This window comes from Myotis yumanensis, unplaced genomic scaffold, assembly GCF_028538775.1.
Source record: "Myotis yumanensis isolate MYYU_CA2020_CCGP unplaced genomic scaffold, mMyoYum1.0.hap1 SCAF_2, whole genome shotgun sequence".
Taxonomy (NCBI): domain Eukaryota; kingdom Metazoa; phylum Chordata; class Mammalia; order Chiroptera; family Vespertilionidae; genus Myotis; species Myotis yumanensis.
The window spans coordinates 196,418,695-196,441,862 of record NW_027223753.1 but is presented as its reverse complement, the minus strand read 5'-3'; the positions used below and the strand labels follow the sequence as shown (position 1 = coordinate 196,441,862).

General features: G+C 42.4%; 1 protein-coding gene across 3 annotated transcripts in view; it reads left to right on the top strand.

Annotated features, from left to right (window-relative positions):
• Window positions 1-23,168, top strand: part of KCNAB1 (potassium voltage-gated channel subfamily A regulatory beta subunit 1) — a 336,005-nt gene that overhangs the window by 220,777 nt on the left and 92,060 nt on the right. For all 3 annotated transcript variants that reach the window (XM_070406935.1, XM_070406933.1, XM_070406934.1), the window contains exon 2: window positions 22,168-22,211. In XM_070406935.1, coding sequence (XP_070263036.1) covers window positions 22,168-22,211 — 44 coding nt within the window. The remainder of the gene's footprint in view (window positions 1-22,167; window positions 22,212-23,168) is intronic.

Sequence of the window (23,168 nt, the reverse complement as noted above, 5' to 3'; positions counted from 1 at the left end):
ACCTCTTCTCTAAAAATATCTTGAATTAAATTACAGGCCATCCTGTAAATAAATGGAAGAACTCAAGCTGAAATAGAACGTAAAACAGAGCATCATTCAGAAAGTGTCCTTCATTGCTAAGGCTTTTTTCCTACTATGTATATTGGCCACTATTTAGATGTTAATTCTACTTTCTATTTGCCACTTTTTAGATGTAAGTTCTATTTTGAGAATGCATGTATGTGCCAACCAGATAAATCCTGGGTGAACCAGCTGCAAATTGGATTTATCAGCAGCACTGCATCTGATGTTCTATGATTGAACCAGCCTTAGACATTGAAAATGCACTTAATGAGTCACTGAATTGGGTCTTGATTGCCTTCCCTCTCCCCCTATTTTTATAGGCACACAGTGAAATCCAAGTTAAGGGTACTTAGCTGAAGGATGCATCTTGGCATTGAAATGAGGCTGCTTTAACCCATGCATGTCCAAGTTTATTCATTTAATCCACAGAAAGCCACCAGGAAGGTCTGAGTCCAGATTTCCATGATTAAATAATTAGAACTCACTTTCCCTTCAGCTAATAATTCACCACACCAAGGCCACATACACCCAGTGGAATCGGCCTGTTTAACAAAATAGCAACAAAGGCATACAGCCAGTTTTTTAAAGTACTCTCTCCAAAATGAGCCAAATTACATTTGAAGCTCATTCCAAAACATGTTCCTTTTGACGTTTATAAAATAATGACTACTTGGCAAGGCACTATTAAGAGAAAAGGGCAAAGTCTCCCCAAAGATTTTCAACTTTATTTTTTACATTAGTTAGAAAAGTGTTTGACAAAGCAAATTGCAGTTTGACTTTAAAAAAGAAAAGAAAGAGTATTGTGGTGGGAACTTCTGAAGAAATGTAATAATCATAGTGTTTCATAATCCCTTGAGACCAATATTAAATACTAACAGACTTTAATATCTCTAAAAATAAAAATAATGTATTTACAAGTTAATCTCAGAGATATATTTTTCTGTTTACTTAGGAAAAAAAAACTCCACACAAGCTCTCTATATAAACATATACTTTTCGCCTCCCAGTATTTTCATTGAAAATATTTATTTTAGGGATTTTTATGTAATTATCAAACTGCCCCGAATTAAATAACTAGGGTCTCAAGAGTTGAATTCGCATTCCTTCAACATCTGCTATTTTAATGATAAATCTAGAGTTTATTTTCTCTCCCTTTGCAGACAGAAGAGGCAATGATCCATAATTATTCAAAATGTGTTCAGTTCGACTGGTAAAGGTTGGTTCACTGGAGATTCCTTAACTGAGATCAATGGAGGCTATGACCCTTTAGCTTGCTTCTAGCAATTGCCTATATAAAGCGCCATAAAGGAAGGCTAAAACCTTGTAATATTAGAGACTGGCTTATAGTATGTTACCATGGGGAGATGGAACACTATCTAAGGCACAGTAGTTGACAGAGATTACTTTCTAAATTCCTTGATTGATTTTCTTCCCTTCCTGTTATGGTAATTATAGCTATGAATATTATTTCAGAAAGTGTTTTAATATTTCTGCAGGATTATACTATAATAGTCCATGTCTGATTGCAATTTTTCATGACTTGAAGTTAAAGTCTTTATTTAACAAATGTTTATTGAGGATCTACCGTGCCCCTGGCCCTGTGCTGAGCTGAGGATATGAGTGTAGATGGAATAATATTAAACCCCTACTATTTACATGTGGGTGGAGGGGAAGACATTTCTTGGTTTCCTATAACTGATCTTATTTTTCTCTAAAGTCTCCATTATTGCTGATGTCAGGTGAGGGGGGCACCTAAAACATCCCATTCAAAGCAAATTCTATCTCTTCTGATTTCAAGGATCAAACTCGCCACGGGGAATCTCTCTCCCTCTTCTTTCTTTCTTCCCCAAATGGTGTCAGTGACTGGCAGGAAGCTTAGGAAACTTCCAGGCCACTGCCAGCCACATGAGGTTAGTGTGAAGCTTCTCCTTAGAGTTTGGAATCCTCCTGGGTACCCTGGGCCTAAGGAGTGAGTGTTTGTCCTGAGAGTCCCACAGACATCTCTGGTTACTTCTCATCTCTCCTTATCCTCTGGACAGTTTTACCACAGTGGGCAGGTTGCGGGGAAAGTGGAAATGGGTGAGCCTAGACACTCACTTCTGACTTATTTTTTTCCTCTCTTCCTGTCTCCTGCAGAAAGGGAATCTATTTTCCCTCCAGTCTAAGGCTCAAGGTCACCCTGGATTAGTTTAGTGAGACCACATAATTTATCATCCCAAGTAGGATACTTTTGAAAGTAAAAGGAGGGATGGTCCCATGAATAATCGTGTACCAAGCAACAGGTATAATTAGACCCCAACCTGGGTTAACCAACACGTATCGTCTCTAGTTAAGAAGGATTGAAATTCACCTAACCCACTTCCAGATTTAGGATTTTTTTTCTCTGCTCTATGCTACAGTGGTTCTTTCTAAATAACCATGCACAGTAAGATAGCAAGAGATCTCTCAGGAAAATCTTTGTGTATCCTGGAGTTCTTAAAAGAATGACTACCTGGCCCTGACCAGTGTGGCTCCGTTGGTTGAGTAGCATCCCATGCACTGAAAGGTTGCTGGCTTCATTCTTTTTCAGGGCACATGCCCAGGTTGTGGGCTCAATCCCTGATAGGGGGCATGCAGAAGGCAGCTAATCAATGTTCCATTCTCACTTCAATGTTTCTCTCCCTCTCCTTTCGGCTCTCTCTAAAAAACCAATTAGAAGTTGAGAGAGAGAGAGAGAGAGAGAGAGAGAGAGAGAAGAAGAAGAAGAAGAAGAAGAAGAAGGAGGAGGAGGAGGAGGAGGAGGAGGAGGAGGAGGAGGAGGAGGAGGAGGAGGAAGGAAGGAAAGAAAGAAAAAAAGAAAGAAAGGAAAGAAAGAAAAGAAAGGGAAAGAAAGGAAGACTGCCTGTATGTATATACAAGAGTCTGGTAACATCAGTAGCCATTGGCTGAACTCAATAAAGCAATCAGTAGAAGAAGTAAGTAGGTCTTCGTCGGGGCGCTTCCGGGTCTTGAGTGAAAATGTGTAAGAAAAGCATTCCCAGCAGATGCACATGCAAAGAGCCATTCTCCCTGATCCCTGGGAGTCATAGCATGCTAATTCCTCCTTCTTCATGCCAGGCAACACTTGGTCATGTTGGCCATCTCCACCTTAGTGAGAATGAGTTGTTCTGACTTTCCTGAGAACAGAATTTGATGAAGGGAAAAGAGATGGAGCCTGATAACTAGAGCCACTTGAGACCAGAGGGAGCAAGAGAGAATACCATTAGAAAAGGAAAGGTGAACAGAAAGGAGAAACAGGGAACCTGAAACAAGAACACTGAGACTTACAGTTGGGAAAGAGACATATGTGCCCCCAGGGTTGTACAACTCTGCCTAGGAAAAGAGCAGTTGAGCTGTTTGTCCCAAGCCTGGCAAATCTTGGCTCCCAACTCTGTCTTACCTCATCTTGTACTATTCTCCTCCTCATAGGGGCCTCCAGCACACTCTCCTCCTTTCTGCTCCTCAAGCTTGTCTCACCTCCAGGCCTTGCTTATCTCTCTGCCTAAACTTTCTTCCGCGAGATCTTTCTGAGGCTGCTCCTTCCCACGCTCAGGTCCCTGCTCAGATGTCACCTCTTCAGAGGGGCTGTTGCTGATCACCTCATCTGTACCATCTTCTAGCTTCATACTTTCAGAGCACCTCACATTTGTTGAAGCTATTTCTGTGCCTACTTGTTTACTGTGAGCCAGCCTGCTAGAATGTAAGCTTCCTGAGGTCAGGAATTTCATGTAGTCCTAGAACCTAAAACAGTGCTTGCCTCAACAGCTGGTGCTCCATAAACATGCACTGAGTGAATCTGTAATCCACTTTGTAGAATGATTTATTTATGTCCTAACTCCTGGCCCACAGTAGCTCCAAAGTGTTTGTTGGATTGAATTACACCAAAAATCTCTCTTGACTCAACCTTCTTTTCCAAGGAAGGCTACCTCAGCTCTTTCAAACTTTCCATTCCCCTTTCCAAACCCTTAACCCCACACCCCTATGGCATGCAGTGAACATGGTCTGTCAAGGCCCCATTGGTCATCCTATTGCCAATCAGCAGATAGCGCGAATGACTTCATTTTTTTCCTTTTTTCAAAAGAGCAAAAAATGACGCAATCCAGTTCTGTGTATTTTAAACAAAGTGAACTGTACATTTCCTTCTGCCTACTTTTCCCCCTGTGGTTTCTGTAAGAAGGCTGCTTGGGAGAGGAGTGAGATGAGTGGCAGTTCACCACCTCCCACTGCTGCCATGGCATCAATCACAGAGAGACTGTGGAAAGCTGCAGCTAGGGGTGGGCGTGGAGGGGGGAGTCCATAAAAGACACCAAGAGGATTTGAATGCCTAGCAAGAACCACAGAAATTCGTTTTCTCTCATCTCTAGGCCTCCAAAGTGTGCCCAAGCCAGGCAGAGACCCTCTCCCTGCCTGTCTCTCTTGAAATAGCTAACTGTTGACTCATTTCAGATAGGCAGGCCACGTGAAGGCAGCATGGGACAGTGGAAGGAGCACATACTTCCACCGCAGAAAGAATTCCACTTCTGCCTGCCATGTGCTAGATGGGTGGGATCTTGGCCTGTTACTTAACCTCTCTCAGCCTCCACTTTCTCATGAATAAAATGAGCACAAAAGTGTCTACTTAGAAAGACTGTTGGCCTTTATATGCATGAATTATGTGTGAAAGCACCTAGAATAATGCGGGCATCTAGGTGGTTTCCAGTTTTTGGTGATTACAAGTAAAGCTGCATAGAGTGGTTTATGTGAACATAACTTTTCAGTTCACTTGGGTAAATCCCTAGAAGTGGAATTGTTGAGTCACATGGTATGGGTATGTTTAACTTTATAAGAAATTGTCAAAATGTTTTCTAAAGTGGGCTGTACCATTTTGCATTTCCACCAGCACTATATGAAATCTCATTTGCTCTGCATCTTTGCCAGTACTTGGCATTGTGTTTGGTTGTGGTTTTGTTTTTAATCTTATCCATTCTAATAAGTGTGTAGTGCTATCTCATTATAGTTTTAATTTGTTTTTCCCTTGTGTCTAATGATGTTGAGCATTTTTTCATATGGCTCATTTGCCCTCCAACTATTTTCTTTGGTGAAGTGTCTGTTCAGTACTTTGGCCATCTTTTACTTTTTTTTTTTTGCAGGTATTATCTTCCAATCTGTAGCTTATCTTTTCATTCTCCTAACAGTATCTTTCACAGAATGAAGTTTTAAATTTTTATGAAGTACAATTTTTAAATTTTTTATGGATCAGCTTTTTGGTACTATTTCTAAAGCTTCCTACAAACCTAAAGTCTCACAGATTTTCTCCTATTTTTTTCCCATAAGTTTTGAAGTTTTAAATTTTACATTTAGATCTATGATCCATTTGAGTTAATTTTTATATGAATTATGAGATTTTTATCAAGGTTTATTTTTTATATATATAGACAATTGTCCCATTTGTCCCAGCATCATTTCTTAAAAAGACTATTTTTTTTATTGAATTGTCTTTGCACCTTTATAAAAAAATCAGTTGACTACACTTGTGTGGGGGCATTATTTCTGGCTTGTCTGTTTTGTTCCACTTAGTGTCTATTCTGTTCCACTTAGCTTCTATTCTGTTCCATTTATACGCGGTTCATTCCTTTTGACAGTACCACACTGACTTGATTACTTTCACTTTATATTAAATCTTGAATTCAGGTAGTGTGATTCATCAGGTAGGGTCATTCTAATTTTGTTCTTCTTTCTGAAATTGTTTTGGGTATTCCAATTCCTACATCTTGCCATGTAAATTTGAGAATCACCCTGATATTTATGAAACATTGCTAGGATTTGAATTGGGATTATATTTACTCCACAGATCAAATTGAGAGGAATTGACATTTTAACAATGTTGAGTCTTACAATCCATGAACACGGTATCTCTCTCCATTTATTAGGTCCTCTTTCATTTTTTCTTCAATGTTTTGTAATTTTTGGCATACAGACAGTGCCCAGATTTGGATAGATTTTTAAATAATAACTATTTTACTTTTAGGGTGCTACTATAAATAATATTCTTTTGAATTCCAAATGCCAATTGTTCATTGCTATAAATACGATTAACTTTTATATATTGACCTTATATCATTCAACTGGACTAAATTAGCTTATTAGTTCTAGGAGCTTTTTCATAAATCTTTGGAATTTTTTTAGATAGACAATCATGCTGTCTGCAGTAAGAGACCGTTTTATTTGTTCCTTTTTAAAATCTGCATGCCTTTGATTTTGTAATGCCTTATTATACTATGATGTTGAATAGGACAATTAAATCTTAATAGTCAATCTAAACACAAAAGAATTAAGAGTAAAATAATACCTAACTCTGGAAGTTTACATCAAGGAGGTAAGAAAGGCTTCTCAGACTTACTCATTTGAGCATTCAATTTAGTCAATGAAATGTTTATTTGTACCTCATGGTGCAGATTGTTATGAGGAAGTCAAATATAAGCCAGGCTTGAATCCTACCATCAAGTACTTTGCAGTTGTGGAAAGGCAGTAAGACATGAACAATAGTTACTACATACAATTAAGGTGGTAAGGTGGGTTAGATAAACAGAGAAAGAACAGGAGAGAATCTAGAAGCAGAAGAACAGGTAAAAAGCCATTCGTCATAAAAGTCTGACCTGGTAGTGGCTGTGAAGAAGCCAGGATGGGGTCAGGGATGTGCAGAAGTAGGCTCTTCAAGATTTGCAGATTGTAGAGGCCTAAGAAGAGGGGAAACAAATCTTTGGGAATTAAAATGTATTTTTGGAGGAAGGGGAGCAGGGGGAGCCACAACTTGGTATTCCAAATTTGAGGGGTGTGTGCACTGAAGATTCAGATGAGGTGACCTGAAGGTGGGCTGGCTGGAACTAAAGGGTAAGATCTAAACATAGAAGTAGACCTTGGTCATGATTCCCCCTCTCACCCCTGCCCAAGGCTCTAAGTCTAATACTAGAGGCCTGGCATTGGCCCTCCTGTTGAAACGGAGACACAGTTAGCTGGAAAGGCAGGGAAGAAGAGGAAGGGTATGAGCAGGGTTAGAATGCATCCTGCTAAGCAGGTTCCCAAGTTCCAGCCTCTTGTAAAATTAGAAGAAGGAGCCGCCCTAACACCTCCATTGGTTGAGAGAAGAGTCAAAGGCCACAATGTTTCCTGTGTTCCTTCTCTCAGGGAGAGTGTAGAAACTCATTTTACAGAAGAGGGAACCTGTATGTGGTGAATGAGATTCCCACGGCAACCAGGAGATAGCAAAACTTAGATCCAAACCTGTGTCTGTCTGTTAACAGCTTGCACTTAGAGAGTATTTACCATGTGCCAAGTACTATCTTACATGCATTTTTCCTCACAATCACCCTCTGAGGTAGTTTCTATTATTACCCCAGTAACAGATGGGGCACAGAGAGGTTCAGTAACTTTCCCCAGGTTTCACTGATAGTGAAGGGTAGAGGCACTTCTGCACTATTTGTACTTCAGCACTGTGTTGGCCCGTGATTTCCAATAAACCATAGAGCCTTCCGAGCCAACAGAGGGGAACAAGTGAGGAGCAATGTGGTCTTTAACTGTAAAGTCCGGGGTGCAAGCCGCTGTCACAAAGAACCAAGAGACGCTTTCTATGCAAACGCAAGGGGTTTATTTAGCTTCCAACATGTTGGGGCCCACAACAACTCACTCTGAACGCGGCAGAGCAGCGGCCGTGAGCCCCGACTAAGGGTTCAGGCATAGGTTATATACTTTTTCTAGCTAACGGGGGGAGCAAACGGGGGAAGCAAAGGGGTCACTCTTCTGGGAATCTTGGCGCCGTTGTGAATTAATGCCTGTCCACTTTCTTATCAGGTTGCTTGCTTTTCAGTTTACTCCCGGGCTGCAGCCATCTCCGTAACCTCCCTGGCTGCAGCTGTGTCCCATAAAAGTTGATTGTTCCATCTCCCCCTCCTAACCTTCCTGATTGCTCTGGTGCTTGTTAAATGTAACACTCTGGTAACGCTTTGATGCCGTTTGTTCCTTGACCTCTCTGACCTGATTATATTGGCGCCTCTCATTCCCCCCTTTTTCTGTGGACGGTTTCTAATCTTAGAGACCCTCAGGCTCAGCTAAGGCTGAGTACTGTTGCCTGATGATAAGGAAAGAAACTATTTTAGCTTTAGCAACTTCTATTGAAATAGGATTTTTCTTCTTAAAATTTCTCCATGGCTATTAAAAAGCCAAATTAAGATTAATTTATCTACTGTCCTGATGTTTGTATAAACACAACAAGAATGGTAACTGACTACCTTTGCTGGAATTTCATGGTTGAATTTTAATGTGCCCCGTAGGGCTAGGAAGCCATGCCACCCAGCTGCCATCAGGCCCGCCTGCAGTATCTGCTGAGTTAGGTGAATTCTTCACCTGTAGCAATTCCACCTGAGCCCACGCTCCAGGCTTTAAGCCCATCTCAGTAGCCCTCCTACTTGTTGCGGCCCAGAGCGTGTGGGGGCTCCGCAGGAACGTAGAGGCATCCCTACTGCTCCCCTTTTACTCTTACCAACCGCCAGTGATGGTAGGGCATCGGCCTGACACTCCAGCGCCAGCCATCTTCAGGGCTTCCAAGCAGAATACCAGGCTTCCTTCGTGGCATTTTTACTGGCTTCAAGTCTTTAGAGCTTAGACAGGGCTCTTTAAAACATGATACTCCAGTCAAAGTTTTTCGTTAATAAAACCACTATTAGGAACCGGTCTTATTGAATCTATGCAAAGAAATGTATTGCCATGTTAGCATCGCCAAATTTCGGAGGAATTACATAAGAAGAAAGACATACTGATCTACTCTAAGATTTTCTGACTTTCCTTGCCAATTCCTTTTAGTTGTTGGCATTAAACTTTCTTTTTATGTATAACTATGCTTCAGACTTTTTACTCTAAACAGGCTTTTTTTTTTTTTTTTTTTTTTTTCTTTTCAGACTACCCCTGACATGGGCATGGTCATAAAGGCCTGCAAGCAGTACACAGGCTGCCAACTATTAGCTGTCTCTCAACAGAGACCAAAACCTGATGGGCACTGTTCCCTGCCCAGGTGGGCACCTGCCCTCTTGGCAGCTAGGCACCCTTTACTTTTTGGGGCTCACCCCACATAGTACCCTTCCAGGATAGTCAACATACATTTAAACCTGCAAGAGAATTAAAGGTTAATGTGACAATGAAACATAATATAGGCATCATGGCCGCTTTAGGCAGCCACATCTTCTGCTACTAAACATGTGATTCTATAAATTGTCCTTGTCTCTTTGGAGCCATGTCCATGAAGATGCAGGCATTATCTAAGTCTATTCAATGTTACCAGCATCAGGCAGGTCGAGCACGCTGTAGCTTGACGAAGTCTTTCCGGATCATGGATGGGTCCGCTGACCGGACGTGGGTGTGATGGACTCAGGTCACGACGCCGTCTATCTTGAGAGCGGTGGGGGTCGTCAGCACCACGGAGTTGGGTGTAGGGCCTTTTGCCTGGGTGGCGCCAAGGCGCAGCCAAATGTCCTCGTGCGCCCTCTGGAGCCCTCTCAAGAAAAGAGACAATTATCTTTTTAGTGAACAAGTATCTTTACAGTCTTGGGCTCTTGAGCAGATAACAGGAACATCATCCAAGTCCCCTGATGGGGGCCTGACAGGAACAGATGTGGGGGCCTTTGGCTGGGGGGGGTATAAAGTCTCCATTCTTCCTCCCTCGGCACTGCTAAGGGCAGGATCATTGAAGAGGTCTCTTCACCTAGGCAGGGCTGTGCTGAACCATCTGGGGCAAAAGTGGTTTCTGCTTTCATTTTGGCTAAAAGGTCTCTGCCCATTAGAGGGACCAGGCAATTTGGCAAATACAGGAATTCATGAACCACCTGATGGCCGCCTAACTGACATCGGCGGGGGCGGCAGAACAGTCTGCAGCTGTGGTCCCGGTAGCTCCAATAATGGTGACTTCCTGTCCTGAGAGGGGAGCTACCTTCTGAGTAGCTACCGAGTGCTCTGCCGCTGTACCAACCATAAAGTTCACAGTCTGGCCCCCGATTTTCATTTCGACCATCGGTTCATGGGGGCCCAGTTGGAAAGAGCCCAGCCTGTCCTAGTCAGAGTCAGCTGTTGCCAGTCCGAGGAGGTCTGCCTCAGGCGGCTCTGGCCAATAGCGGCTGGGTGGTTTGGATGGCCTCGCCAGCTTCTTTTGGCCTGCTCCTGCTCTGCCTGCCTCTCCACTCCTGCTACTAAACCTTACTCTGTCCCTTTTTATACATGCAGAACTGGACCCAAGGCAGCGAGTTTTGAGCAATTTTAAAATTTCTTAACATACATTTTATCATTCATGTTGCAGGGAGGGACCGGGTTAGCTCCTCCTGAATGAAAGAACTAATCAAAATAAGGCTTATTTCCTAACTTCATTTGTCCCTGGGCATGGACAACAAATGACACTAATCAGATTGACATAAACGATTTAACCTTTGTTTAGGGAGGCAAATGCAAAGCATTTACTCCAAATGTCTTTGGTTTAGGGAAAACAGGATTTTTGTTTAGTTTCCCTATTCTACTTGTCCCAGCTTACTGGTCTATCATGCATTCATCTTTCTTTTAACATTTATCTTTTTCTTTTTATTACATACACAATCTTTACAAATTTCATTCTTTTAGGTTAGCCTTCAAACCTTCTTTCTATGTCCTTCAAAAATGCATAACCATGCCTCAGACCTTCCATTAAGTATTTCTTTACCTTCCTCCATCACATCAAAGCTGTACATTCCAGTTAGTTAGAACTCTGAGCCTTAATTAATTTTTAAGGTGACATGTAAGTAATTAACATTCCTCAGATTAGCAATACATTCATCTTTTTTTTTTTTTTTGGAGATACAAACAAAAATTTCACTAGTTAAACAATTTTAAACAACAAAGACATATACTTAAACAATAAAGATAGATAACATTCCCCATTAAAACTTTGAATCACCACAGCTAGCAATTATCAGTTTGTGAGTATACAGGCCTTGTTGACGTCATCTTGGGATAGCTGTCTGTCTCTCTGTGGTCAGCGACTTCTTGTAAACTTCAAAAATATAAGGCACAATTAACCAATAGATTCAATTCTACCCTCTAGATTTTGTATGAGGCACATTCAGATTAATAATACCTAGATGAACATTTTTTTTTATTGTTTGACTCAGTAAATTTTAAGGTCTCAAGTTTCCAGCAGCTATGGAAAACCACACCTGAGGCTGGCAAACAGGCCTGGCCCAGCCCTTGACTTTAAAACCACCATTTTTCTCTCGGGAAAGTCAAGAGGCAAATTTGTAGCTACATAATTTCTTGAGATTCAAATCCAATTATTATTATTAAGGCATGTACTTTGGCAAATTTTGTAACAGAGGCAATCTTACTGAATTTTCTTTTGGAGGCTTGTTGCTAGAACAAGCCTGCATTGCTTCCCTGGGTAAAATTAGCTATTTTCCTTAGGAAATAATCAGTCTTGGGTTTTATTCTGTACATGTGTGAAGAGACTCTAGTTCAAAACTCTATCTAAATGTCCAAAAACAGGACAATTGCGCGCATTAGTTTTAAACCAGCTTTTCTCTTTACATGTGAACAGAAATACCAGACACATTTTAAAACTTTTCAATTACAAGAAGGACTTTTTGTCATCTAGCTGGCGCGATCTCCATGGGAAGAGCCCTGCTCCCGTCCAGAGTAGCCGCGCCGCCCCCAGCTGTCCGGCCCGTGGGCTCCGCGCGGGACCTTTCCCAGACCTTCCCCCGGACCCGACGCCGCCGGGGGCCTCGCTGCTCCGGCCTCTTGCAAGCGACTCGCCGGCCCCGCCCCCCCGCGCTCCACACAAGCCCGGGGCCAACGCCGGCCACCGCCGGCCGCAGCCGCAGCCGCCAGGCTCCGCGAACGAGTCCGCGCCCGGCCCGAGCCCCCCAGCGCCGCCGCCTATGGCGCTGAGCGAGCGCAGGCCCAAGCTGCGGGGCTCGGGCTGCCTGGGCTGCCGCCGCCTCTCCCGGCCTCCGGCCTCTTCCAGGCTGCGCAGCTCGGGCTCCAGCTCCGGCCCAGCACCCGCCGCCGACCGGGCCTCAGCCGCTGCAGCCCAGCTGCCTGGGCCCGTGGCGCGGCCAGGCTCCCGGGCGAGGGCTGCGGTCACCGCGCACCGCGCTCCAGCACACTTGCCCCCTCCCCCCTCCCTCCCCGTCTTTACACTCACATACTTTCACCCGACATTCATTCAGAGTTTAAACAATCCATTCAATTCTTAACAACTTCCCAATTTCTGAGGGAGCTCTAAAGCCTCCGCAATCTCCTTGAACTGATCAATCACAATACCCAAAGGAGCAGTCTGAGTCCATTCCACAGCGTCCATCCAGGAGGAGCAGAGGGTAGAGGGAGGGAGCAGAGGGTGGAGGAGAGAACACACACACACCAACACACCAACACACCAACGACAAGAAACAAAGAACAAAAGACAAAGACAGACACAACGCGTTGAGACAAAAATCGAAGGATCCAAAAAGAAGGTTTTACAGAACCAATTGACCTAGCTGGCAACAGAACTACAGAACCAGAATCAGAATCCGTACCTAACTGACGGAACAGACAGGAGTCCACCAGGCGTCCCTGGTCCTCTCCAGACTCCACCAGGGCGTCCCCCGGGGTTGTGGCCTGCGACCTCCCGACACGTCTGTCTGTCGCAGTCGGGGGAGGCTCACGCCCCTCCCCGACAGCCACCCGACCAAACAGATTTGCCAGCTCTAACTAAATTTGTGTTTCCAATATCTAAGCGATCGCTATTCAGAAAGGCGCCGTCACTTACCCCAAGAAGCGTCTGTTGGAACCCAGAGGCGGCTGCAACAAATACCTCGCTGCGTGCCCGGCGACAAGTGGGGGAGAGCCTCCTGCCTTAAATAGGGGGTCCCTCTCCTCCCCGCTGGGGGAGAGCCTCCAGCCCTAAATAAGGGGTCCCTCTCACCCCCGCCGGTATCTCGGTGGAGACCTCCAAATGTAAAGTCCGGGGTGCAAGCCGCTGTCACAAAGAACCAAGAGACGCTTTCTATGCAAACGCAAGGGGTTTATTTAGCTTCCAACATGTTGGGGCCCACAACAACTCACTCTGAACGCGGCAGAGCAGCGGCCGTGAGCCCCGACTAAGGGTTCAGGCATAGGTTATATACTTTTTCTAGCTAACGGGGGGAGCAAACGGGGGAAGCAAAGGGGTCACTCTTCTGGGAATCTTGGCGCCGTTGTGAATTAATGCCTGTCCACTTTCTTATCAGGTTGCTTGCTTTTCAGTTTACTCCCGGGCTGCAGCCATCTCCGTAACCTCCCTGGCTGCAGCTGTGTCCCATAAAAGTTGATTGTTCCATCTCCCCCTCCTAACCTTCCTGATTGCTCTGGTGCTTGTTAAATGTAACACTCTGGTAACGCTTTGATGCCGTTTGTTCCTTGACCTCTCTGACCTGATTATATTGGCGCCTCTCATAACCACAGCAAGATGATAGCATTAGAGCATCCACTGTGAGCATCATTGAACATCCACTATGCACCTCTCACTGTGCTAAGCAGATGTCTCAGTGCCTGCCCTCACAGATCTCAGTCTGAAAGGAGAAAACCTCATACACAATGTGAATAACATGCCCCATGATGTATGGCACTCTGACAGCAGATCTAAAGGCTATGGACACACAGAGAAAACAGGCATGAATTTTCTGGTCCTCTGTCAAGGAAAGTGGAAGGCAAACTAATGTATTATGGCTGAAAGCATTTGCTTTTGATTAAGTGGATATTGAAACATCAACCTGCCTTTCACTCAGACTCGTGCCTCAGTCTGCATTGCGCTGCTGACTTTGCTTTCTAAGGAGAAAGAAACTCCCCCACAGTAAGTGAAATTGAAAAGATGTGGAGCATGAACTCCTCCTTCCTATGCTTTTTTGTTTGTTTCGTTTGCCTTTGAAAACTGCACATCTCATTACAGTGGAAACTAATCATAGCTCTCATGACAGTGTGGATGCCAGGGGAGGCTCGACCTTTGCTTCAGCAGGTGTGCATATGATATTTATGTAGGAAGGTGATCATTCTGTTGTGAAGAGAGGGGTGACCCTGGGCACAATTAGGAAGGGGGCAAAGTGTATTCCTCCCTTTGGGGACTTGCTTCCTCTACCCCACCTTTATTCCCCCTTCCATTTCTATCAGTGTTTCAGTGCTTTCTCTCTTGATTATACCTTCAAATCCCTCCAAACTGATGTAAGAAAAAAGGTCTGAAACGCTTTCCCACTAAGGTGTAAATGACAGGCAATAATTGACAGGCAGGCCTCTCAAATGGGGGCAGCAGAGGGTGCCCAGGGGCACCCAGTTAAGCCATGGAGCCAAATGGCACTTCTCTAAGATAACAAACTTGCTTGAAGATTTAAGAAGGAAACATTATTTTCTATTCAAACAAACAGAAATATATTCCATGGAATATGAAATGGTTGAATAAATGAATTACATTAAAGTAAAATGTTATAAAATATTGTGCATGAGGCAAGCCACTTTTTGCTAAGACCCCAGAACCTTGGGGTGGGCAAATCCTGTGCTCTCACCTCTGCCCCAGAGGGTAAGCAGGCAGCTCCCCCTGCAGGTAGATGGATGAGGCCCTGTAATGGGTGAACTTAGAGTCAAGGGCTTATATACAAGCAGAGATAACACAAGCACTGGGCCTGAGTTTTGAATTCAATCCAGCAGGGCTTAAGAAATATTTTTTAATTTACTAAAATTAAACAAATAAGTCAGGATAGTTAAGCGCCAACACTATAGTTTACATTATACACATTTTAAATAGTAGGAGTGGGGGATTGCATATTTAATATTGCTTTTAAATATGTTTTAGGATTTTCTCCCCTCCCATTTGAAAAATATCCTTGTAAACTCATGTTGTATTGTGGCAGATGGATGCCCCAAGAGGCATTTTTAAAACAACCTTTATCTTTCATCTGCGTCCAAGATTCTTCATGCACAGACCCCTCTAGCAATTCATCGAAGCCTACAGACTATTCAGAAAAAGAGCTTTTAAATACACAACAAAATACACAGGAGTCCATTCAATTGAAATACAGTTCAGAGTATTTATAATCCAAATTTGCAACCCCATAAGACATGCACTTGCTGTTAATATATTAAATAATAAGCTCTGGGAGCAAGTAGAATACCATGGTTTCCAAATGGTAATGAGGCTGAATGGTGAGTGCTAATAACTTTCTGATCTCTGGAGCAACTGGGACAGAGAACTACCTGTAATTGATTGGTAGCAAAATCATGGGTAATGTGAATACTTCTTGCCTATGGTCATACTTGAAGAAATGCTAAATTTTAGTTAAGTTGGTGAAAAATAAAAATGTATTTTTTTCTATCCCAAGTTCATGACCTGCCCCCGTCTCCCAAAATTATATACCCTGGAGTTAAAGGTTCTAGATTCTTCTGATTTAAGACTGAGTTATTGATTTCCAGCTATTATGATGCTTTGGATACTTGAGATAGAAAAAGCAGAATCAATAACTAGACCTGGGCGAGTATTTCTCAATCCCCACCCCACCCATGCAGAACTCACAAGTTTGGATAACCCCACCCACACAGCATCATGTCCCATCTCCATTTCCCCTTCCTGGTGACTCCGAAAGAACTATTCTAAATTCCTCAAACCCACATGACTTCTCCAAACTTTGCCAAAAAATTGCCACCTTCTCCTTTGCTTCCCTTATCTATCTTTATCTCCTAGTTCCCACTTTTCTAATGATTCCAGCAAAATGACTCACAGTGCGCATTTCATAGATTTAGGACAGTTGCGATATCTAAGCACAAATCCACAAAGTAAAAGGATCATGAGATCGGGGTTGTGGGCCTCCTACCAGCTTCAGTACCTGAATTCAATGTTTGAGATACTACTTTTCGTAGGAAATAAGAAAGGGCAAAAGCAAGGAGCACTTATTGAACACTGAAATGTGCTGGGACTGGTGCTGCATTTATATTTTCTCAATCTCAAAAATAAAGGTGGGCTATTAATATTTCCATTTATGAATGAGTAAAGAGGCTTACAAAGGCTAAGTAACCTGCGCAAGGTCACACACAGCATCGTTTCTGTACCTCCGCTCTCCTCAGTCAACCCAGCTGCACTCCCATCCACAGCACCACTGAAGTGACTGCTACAGAAGTCGACAACAGTCCCATGCTGCTGAACAGTAAGGGCACTTCTCTGCCCTCCCAGTACTGGACCTCTCCACCCTGTTGAAACCATCTCCACCTTGGCTTCTACACTGACACTTTCCTGGTGTCCTTCTGCATCTCTACCACTCCTTCCTTTGCAGCTGCCTGCTGCCACCTAAAATGTTGGAGCTCCTCAAGGCTAGGTTCGTGACCTTCTTCTCCAACTGAACATGGTCTCCTTTGGCAGTTGACCCAAGCCCATGGCACCTGTTAGCCTCGATACCTAGAAAATGCCTCTCCCCACTCTGAGTTCCAGGCAACTAGCTAGAATATTGATGCATGTTTGCCCACATGCCCAAAGATGAGTCAAAAACCTCTGTTTCTCAAATGAACCCTAATCTAGTGAAATGTACCGCTCTTCACCCAGCTGCCCAAGTCAAAAATCTGAGAATGACCCATTACTCCATCTTCTCTTTCAGCCTCATTTTCAAACAAACACAAAGTCTTATAGATTTTAATGGGTCAGAATATCTGGAATGTACCCCATTCTCCTATGTCCACTAAATCCGATTTTAGAGTATCATTATTTCTCATCAGGATTTCCAAAGCAACCTCCTACCTCCTCTTCTTGCATCTCTTTAACCTATTTTTGCTGTGTGTTTTTTCCCCAGTAGTTTTCCATTACTTCTTCATATTAAGACCAAAATTGGTAGCATAAACTAATCAGTAAGGCCCTGTTTGATGCACTTCCTGTCACTACCCCAGATTCATTTGGAGTCACTCTGCACTCTACTCTTCCACTGCCCTATACTCTTTCACTTTTTCAATTACTCATGCTTCTTCCAAACTCTGAGTCTTTGCACATGCTGTTTGCTCAGCTCATCATGCTGATCCCTACTCCTTTCATTAAGTAACCTCCTACTCCTTCATTGGTTCTCAGATTACATGCTACTAGAGAAGCTTTTTATAATCATCCAGCCAATGTCAGCTTCCCCGACATCCCAATTTTACACTTAGGGCTCACTGTCCTTTTAATTAGGATTATAATCAAATAGCAAACTTACTATATAACGTCATGTCATTCCCCTTTCTTTGGTGTAAGCTCCATGAGAGCAGCAACTATCTGCTACTTAGCCCACTCCAATACCCTAATACAAGGCTTTGTATATGGTTGAAACTTGGTACATCTCTACTGAAATAATTAATTATGTGGAAGTCTCTTTTTTGCCATACTTCTCCAGACTTTTCTAGAATGATACACATTAACAGGTGATTTTATATGTTCAAAAAAATAAGAATTTACATCATTTCTTGGAATTCACAACTGACACATGACTTAAACCTATAACTCAAAGAATCTAAAAGAATCATGTTGCTACTTCAATAGAAGTTAAGAAAGAAATAAAGTTCCATTGTGCTATTTGTCAGTGCCTGTCATCAAAATGCTTGGCTTTTTGGTTTCCAAATGAGTCATTATTCTCTTATCAACAGTGATGAATGGTGCCTTCATAAGAAAGCATATTACAGTTTGAAATCACCTTCATGGCGATCAAAATGTATGTTCTTAGGCAACCATCAAAAGCCGCTGACTAACAAATGAATATTCCTTGTGCCCTGGATTTGTAAGGAAAGGTTAAATGTACATTTCTTGTTTTTTAAAAATTTTCTATACCTCAGATTTGACTGCTAACTTCCAGATGAGGCGCCCCATGACAGCAGAGTGTGAGTGAGAGGGATAGAAAGGTGTTTAAATAGAGTGAGACAGCAGATGATGTAATGATCTGAGCACATGAAAGCAGGTCAAATCGAAACTTATTCCTGCCATCCTGCATGGCCACCGGAACCCCTTACATGGGCTTTTAGTTGTCCCTGTTGTGTCAACCTTAAATAAAAGGCAAGGTGCCTATTTTACCTAGCTACACTTCTTTCTCGAGCCACTTACAACTCTGAATAATGTCTAAAATGCAAGTATTTAGAAGCAATCAATTTAAAACAACACATTTGGGCTGCTAATCTTCTGCTGTTAGAATCTGTGATTTGTAAAGGAATGGCGAGCATACGAATGGCTTGCGATGCTGTGCCTAAGTGATGCTTTATTTCAGTTCTCAATGCTCCATTATCGCCTTAAAATCAAAGAGAGCCTGATGGATGCTCCACAAAACAACACCAGGAATTATAGTTAATGCCTCTGCCATTGCCCTAAAATAAGTTCAGCCAAGTATTCACTGACTAAGTGATAGTCGCTGAGTTCTCGGAAGCGATATCCCTTCTCCAGGCAACTCTTCCCTGAAGTTTTGATTTAATACTGAGGATTTCCAAAATTTGACTCACAAAGCTCAGTGTCCCATGCCCCCACACTGATGTCATCCATTTCTAATATTAGCAGCAGAGCAGCTCAGGTTCACCTGGGAAAGAGGAGCTTTTATTTTGAGTTAAACAGGAACAGATACTAAAAATGAACACGCTGAGGCTTCCTTCTGGTCTATCTGACACGGATAAAATAGTTAACCCCATGCACTGAAACTAGTATTTTGAATCAAATGAGAAAGGGATTCAATCTAGCTGGAAATTTGATGTGCATTTTTATGCAGACTCAATTGTGCAAATGCTGAGGAATTGAGAAATAAAATGAAAACCTATAAAGCTATTTGTTGTGCATTGTCACACCAAGATCATCAAGTGTTCACAAAAATTCCATATGGGTGAGATAATGAAGGTTCCCGGGCATCTGTTATAGCCCAGCATGATGTGTAAACTTGGCCATTATGGCCACACAAACTTGGCCACACAAACAAGCCTTGGGGTAATATACGTTGTACTCATTAGCTCAAATGCATCCAGTATGTGCGTCCTATTGTCCAGCAGAGCTTAAGTAGATCAGCACAACTGGACAATTGCCACATCTCCAGTTAGTACTGCACAGACCTAAACCCAGGCAGGAGGATGCAGATGCGCCATTTGGAATTGTGGAAATTGTGTTGGAATTCCATGCCATGAATTGGAGGGAGCTAATTCCTCCTACCCTGTCCATCTGCAGAGTGAGAGGCATCGTCATGTGTTGAGAGTGCTTTATGAGATAAGAGTCTCACAAAGATACGCAGCCCCGGACAAACTCGGGACAATGGGCTAAGAGGTATGGCTTGTACACAGAAAATGCCTTTCATTTTAAAAACAGCCACCTGAACATGGTAACCATTCCCTCTAGAGCAGTGGTTCTCAACCTTCTGGCCCTTTAAATACAGTTCCTCATGTTGTGACTCAACCATAAAATTATTTTCGTTGCTACTTCATAACTGTAATGTTGCTACTGTTATGAATCATAATGTAAATATCTGATATGCAGGATGGTCTTAGGCGACCCCTGTGAAAGGGTTGTTCGGCCGCCAAAGGGGTCGCGACCCACAGGTTGAGAACCGCTGCTTTAGAGGGTGAAGATATTTTTTAAAAGAGTTAAAGGAAATAAAAACATCGTGGCTCAGTGCAGAACCTATCACCACCACACCTGAACTTTTCTTACGGTGCAAAATCTGCTAAGACTTTTCCTTCCAGAAAAGCTGGCCTGGGCATTTAAGCAGCCGTGGCAAAAATGGGCCACATTTAGCACTTGCTACTTTGCAGTTTGTTTTTGCTGACGATTCTCAACTTTCTCGATTTGGTCCTCCAAACCCATAGCAGAGTGGTCATTATCTTCCTAAGTCACTGTCATAGGGCAGGTCTCCCCACCTTCGGTGCCCAGTGACATAACCTTGCCCTATTTGAGTTTGTGATAAAAATGTTGTGCTCTGCATAATTTTCTGTACCACCTCCCTCCTTCCTGTTGTTCTCAGAATCATTGAATGGTCTTAAAACAAAATAAAAATCCTTACCTAGATTCCCGCCCCCCCCCCATTACATGCACATAGGTATGCAAATACAAGCCTGAGATAGTAGCCTCCTTCCCATGTACCCCCAAAGACCCTGGGCCTGCTTTCTCCCTGGATCCCCATGACCTGGACATTACCTGAATGTGTCCACCTTTCCATAAATCTTTGCTGACTCATTAGTGTTAAATAAGTCTGCCTGGAAGACTCTTAATCACATTTATGTATATGCTTTTGTTGTTGTCTTTTTTTATTTTCCCCACTATATAGCTTTTGCTCTTAATTCCCATTCTTAAAATCAGTAGACTTTCAGACTAAAAGAAAGATCTTCTGGTTGCACAGCCTGTAGTTTTCTGAGAAACTACTAAAAGAATAATATTTTTTGATGTACAAGTGTAATTTAAAGATAAATAAAATAGATAAAATAACAATTTCTTATACAAATTATTTTCATGGAGAGGTCTGATTATTTTTCTCTTAGTACAGTAATTCAAAATATTTTTCACACCCCCCCTTTATGCAAGAATTTCCTTCCAGGTGGACATATCCAGTTCGTACTGGGAAATTCAGCACTATGTCTGTGAAGGGTGAGCAGAGGCAGAAAGCACCAAAACTAATTGTGGCTTGCTGTTGTTTACTGTACAACACTTTAGCAGATGTTGTCATGTCACAGGCCCATAACAGTGATGCTGGATGAATGACACAGTCTTAATATCCCATTCTGCTAATGAAGAACTTAAACCCTGTAGGAAGGAAGTGACTTTTTCAAGATTACGTACCTAGATGGGGAAATGGAATAGAGACCAGGGTCTTTCAACTCTGCAATACAATGCACTTTGGACTCTGCTATCAAACTAAATGTGTTGCTTAGGTGATTTTATAAACACTAATAACAAGTAGAGGAAAGAAAGTGATGCAAAAACGAGAGCACAAAGTACTAACTCTGATCCAGGGAGGACCTGAAGGAGCTGAGTGGTGCTGCCGTTGGATAAGCTTGTGGGTGCTGTTTTGTTTGGGGTGGGGAGGGAACGTGTTCTCATAAGGGCATCTGATCAGGATATAAGGGATGTGGGTACTTGAAATATCAGGGGCATCACTTTGTAAATTATATGATTGTCTAAACACTATGTTGTATACCTGAAACTGATAACAAAATAATACTGAATATAAACTGTAATTGGAAAATGAAATTTAAACAACAAAAAGGAATGTAATTTTCTGCCAAGTTTCAATTATTTAAGCCTCACCTCCTCACATTGGACCCCTACAAAATTCTTTGAGGCATCCTCTCTCTGAGAATTTGGTTTCTGCTCTGACAGCAGTTAGATGATGGGTTCGGTCTGGAACTCCATGGGCACGCCTTCCAATAAAGACTAGAGTCCCTGCTTAGAGAGTGGAAATATATTTCCTTTCCATGGTACATTTCAGGGTTGAAAAGCAAAGGTGTTAATGAGGGGGGAAAAATAACAATTTAAAAAAGGACGTCTTGCCTTCTTGTACCAATTTTATGTAGCACTTTATTAAAAAATAATATAATTTAGTTTAAGTAGCCTGAAGGATTTTGTATTTGTTCTTTTAATAATCTCCATCCACTAGTGATAATACTCTGCTTTAGAGATTAGGTTGTCAGTGACTCAGCCAACAAATATATGTTAAGGGTCCACTGGCATCAGGCTCTACTGATGAATAATGGATAAATAATGAATGGCTGGTTGGTTAATTAATAAGATATAGATCTTGTCCTCAAGGGACTCAGATTATAGAATGAGAGAGAAAGACAATTTGTAAACAAATTAATAAAAACTATCATTCGGGGCTGAACAGCTGTGTTTGCTGGGGACATTTGTTCTTGTGCTGAACCTGGGAACCTTCTGAGCCCCTAGTGCCCAAATGGAGATGAACAAGAGGGTCTGGTCTCCCCAAGGCCACAGCCTGTGCCTGGGGCTCTGCCTCTACCACAACTCTAGTCAAGCACCTTGTCATCAAAGTGAGATAGAATCTTCATGGTTAAATGTACACAGTGCCCCTGAGGAAACAATGACCACATGTTGCTTTGTTTTTGTTCCAGGAATCTTGGAAAATCAGGACTCAGAGTTTCTTGCTTGGGTCTTGGTAAGTACTCACGGTATCATGTAGGGTGGGCTGGGAGTGGAAGATTGGGGTAGATACTAGAAAGTGATTGGAATACAAGTCAGGACCCCATCTAAGGTGAGAAGGGACTGTGTGACCAGCCTTGTCCCATTCCTCCTTCTGATCCTTTCCTGCCCAACACAGCCTCCTGTCTCTCAGACCCAAGAAGCCATGGTGTCCATGATGCCTTATGGGGGGGCCCGTCCAACAGAAAGAAATCTGATACTAATGCTCACCTAGAAGAAGACTCAAGTGTTACTTCCAATTAGCAAATGGGAAGGACCTCATAGTGTTTATGTGCTCAACTTACCTGCAGCTTATCTGAACTTTTTCTATCCTTATTTTCTCTTTGCCTAATTTCTTCATGGATTTTTCAGTATTGTTATGTATTTTAGATTTTAGATACTTTTATAATCTATCTTAAATACTGTGAGGTCAAGGTGATATACATGTGAAAGCTCAGAGGAAGATTTCTTGATTCCTATTGAATGGAAGTGTGGAGACCAGGGAAGGGATGATAATGAATGAATAAAAGATAGTGGCAACTAATTCTGCCTCCTTTCACTGTATTTCAAAGATATTAAGGTGATTGAGACCTTAGTTTTTCTGATTCTTTCTGATGATCTGATTTGGAACCTAAGGGTGGACTTTGTTCACTATAAGTCTAAGGGAACTTGACATTTGCTTAATTTATAGCTCAGATCTTGTTACCTTTCACTTCTATTTGAAAGGAGACTCGCTATCAGGGATCATCTAACCTTAGTTTTATGAGAATGTGCTTAATGGTAAATAATTATTCACTATCCATTATTGAAAGAAACTCCCTATAAATACAAATTATGAAATATGATAATTGAAGAAAATACAAATTAAGAACTATAGTAAAAGATCACTGACCAATTATCTCATAGAGTCCGTTTCTAGGGCAGAAAATAATTT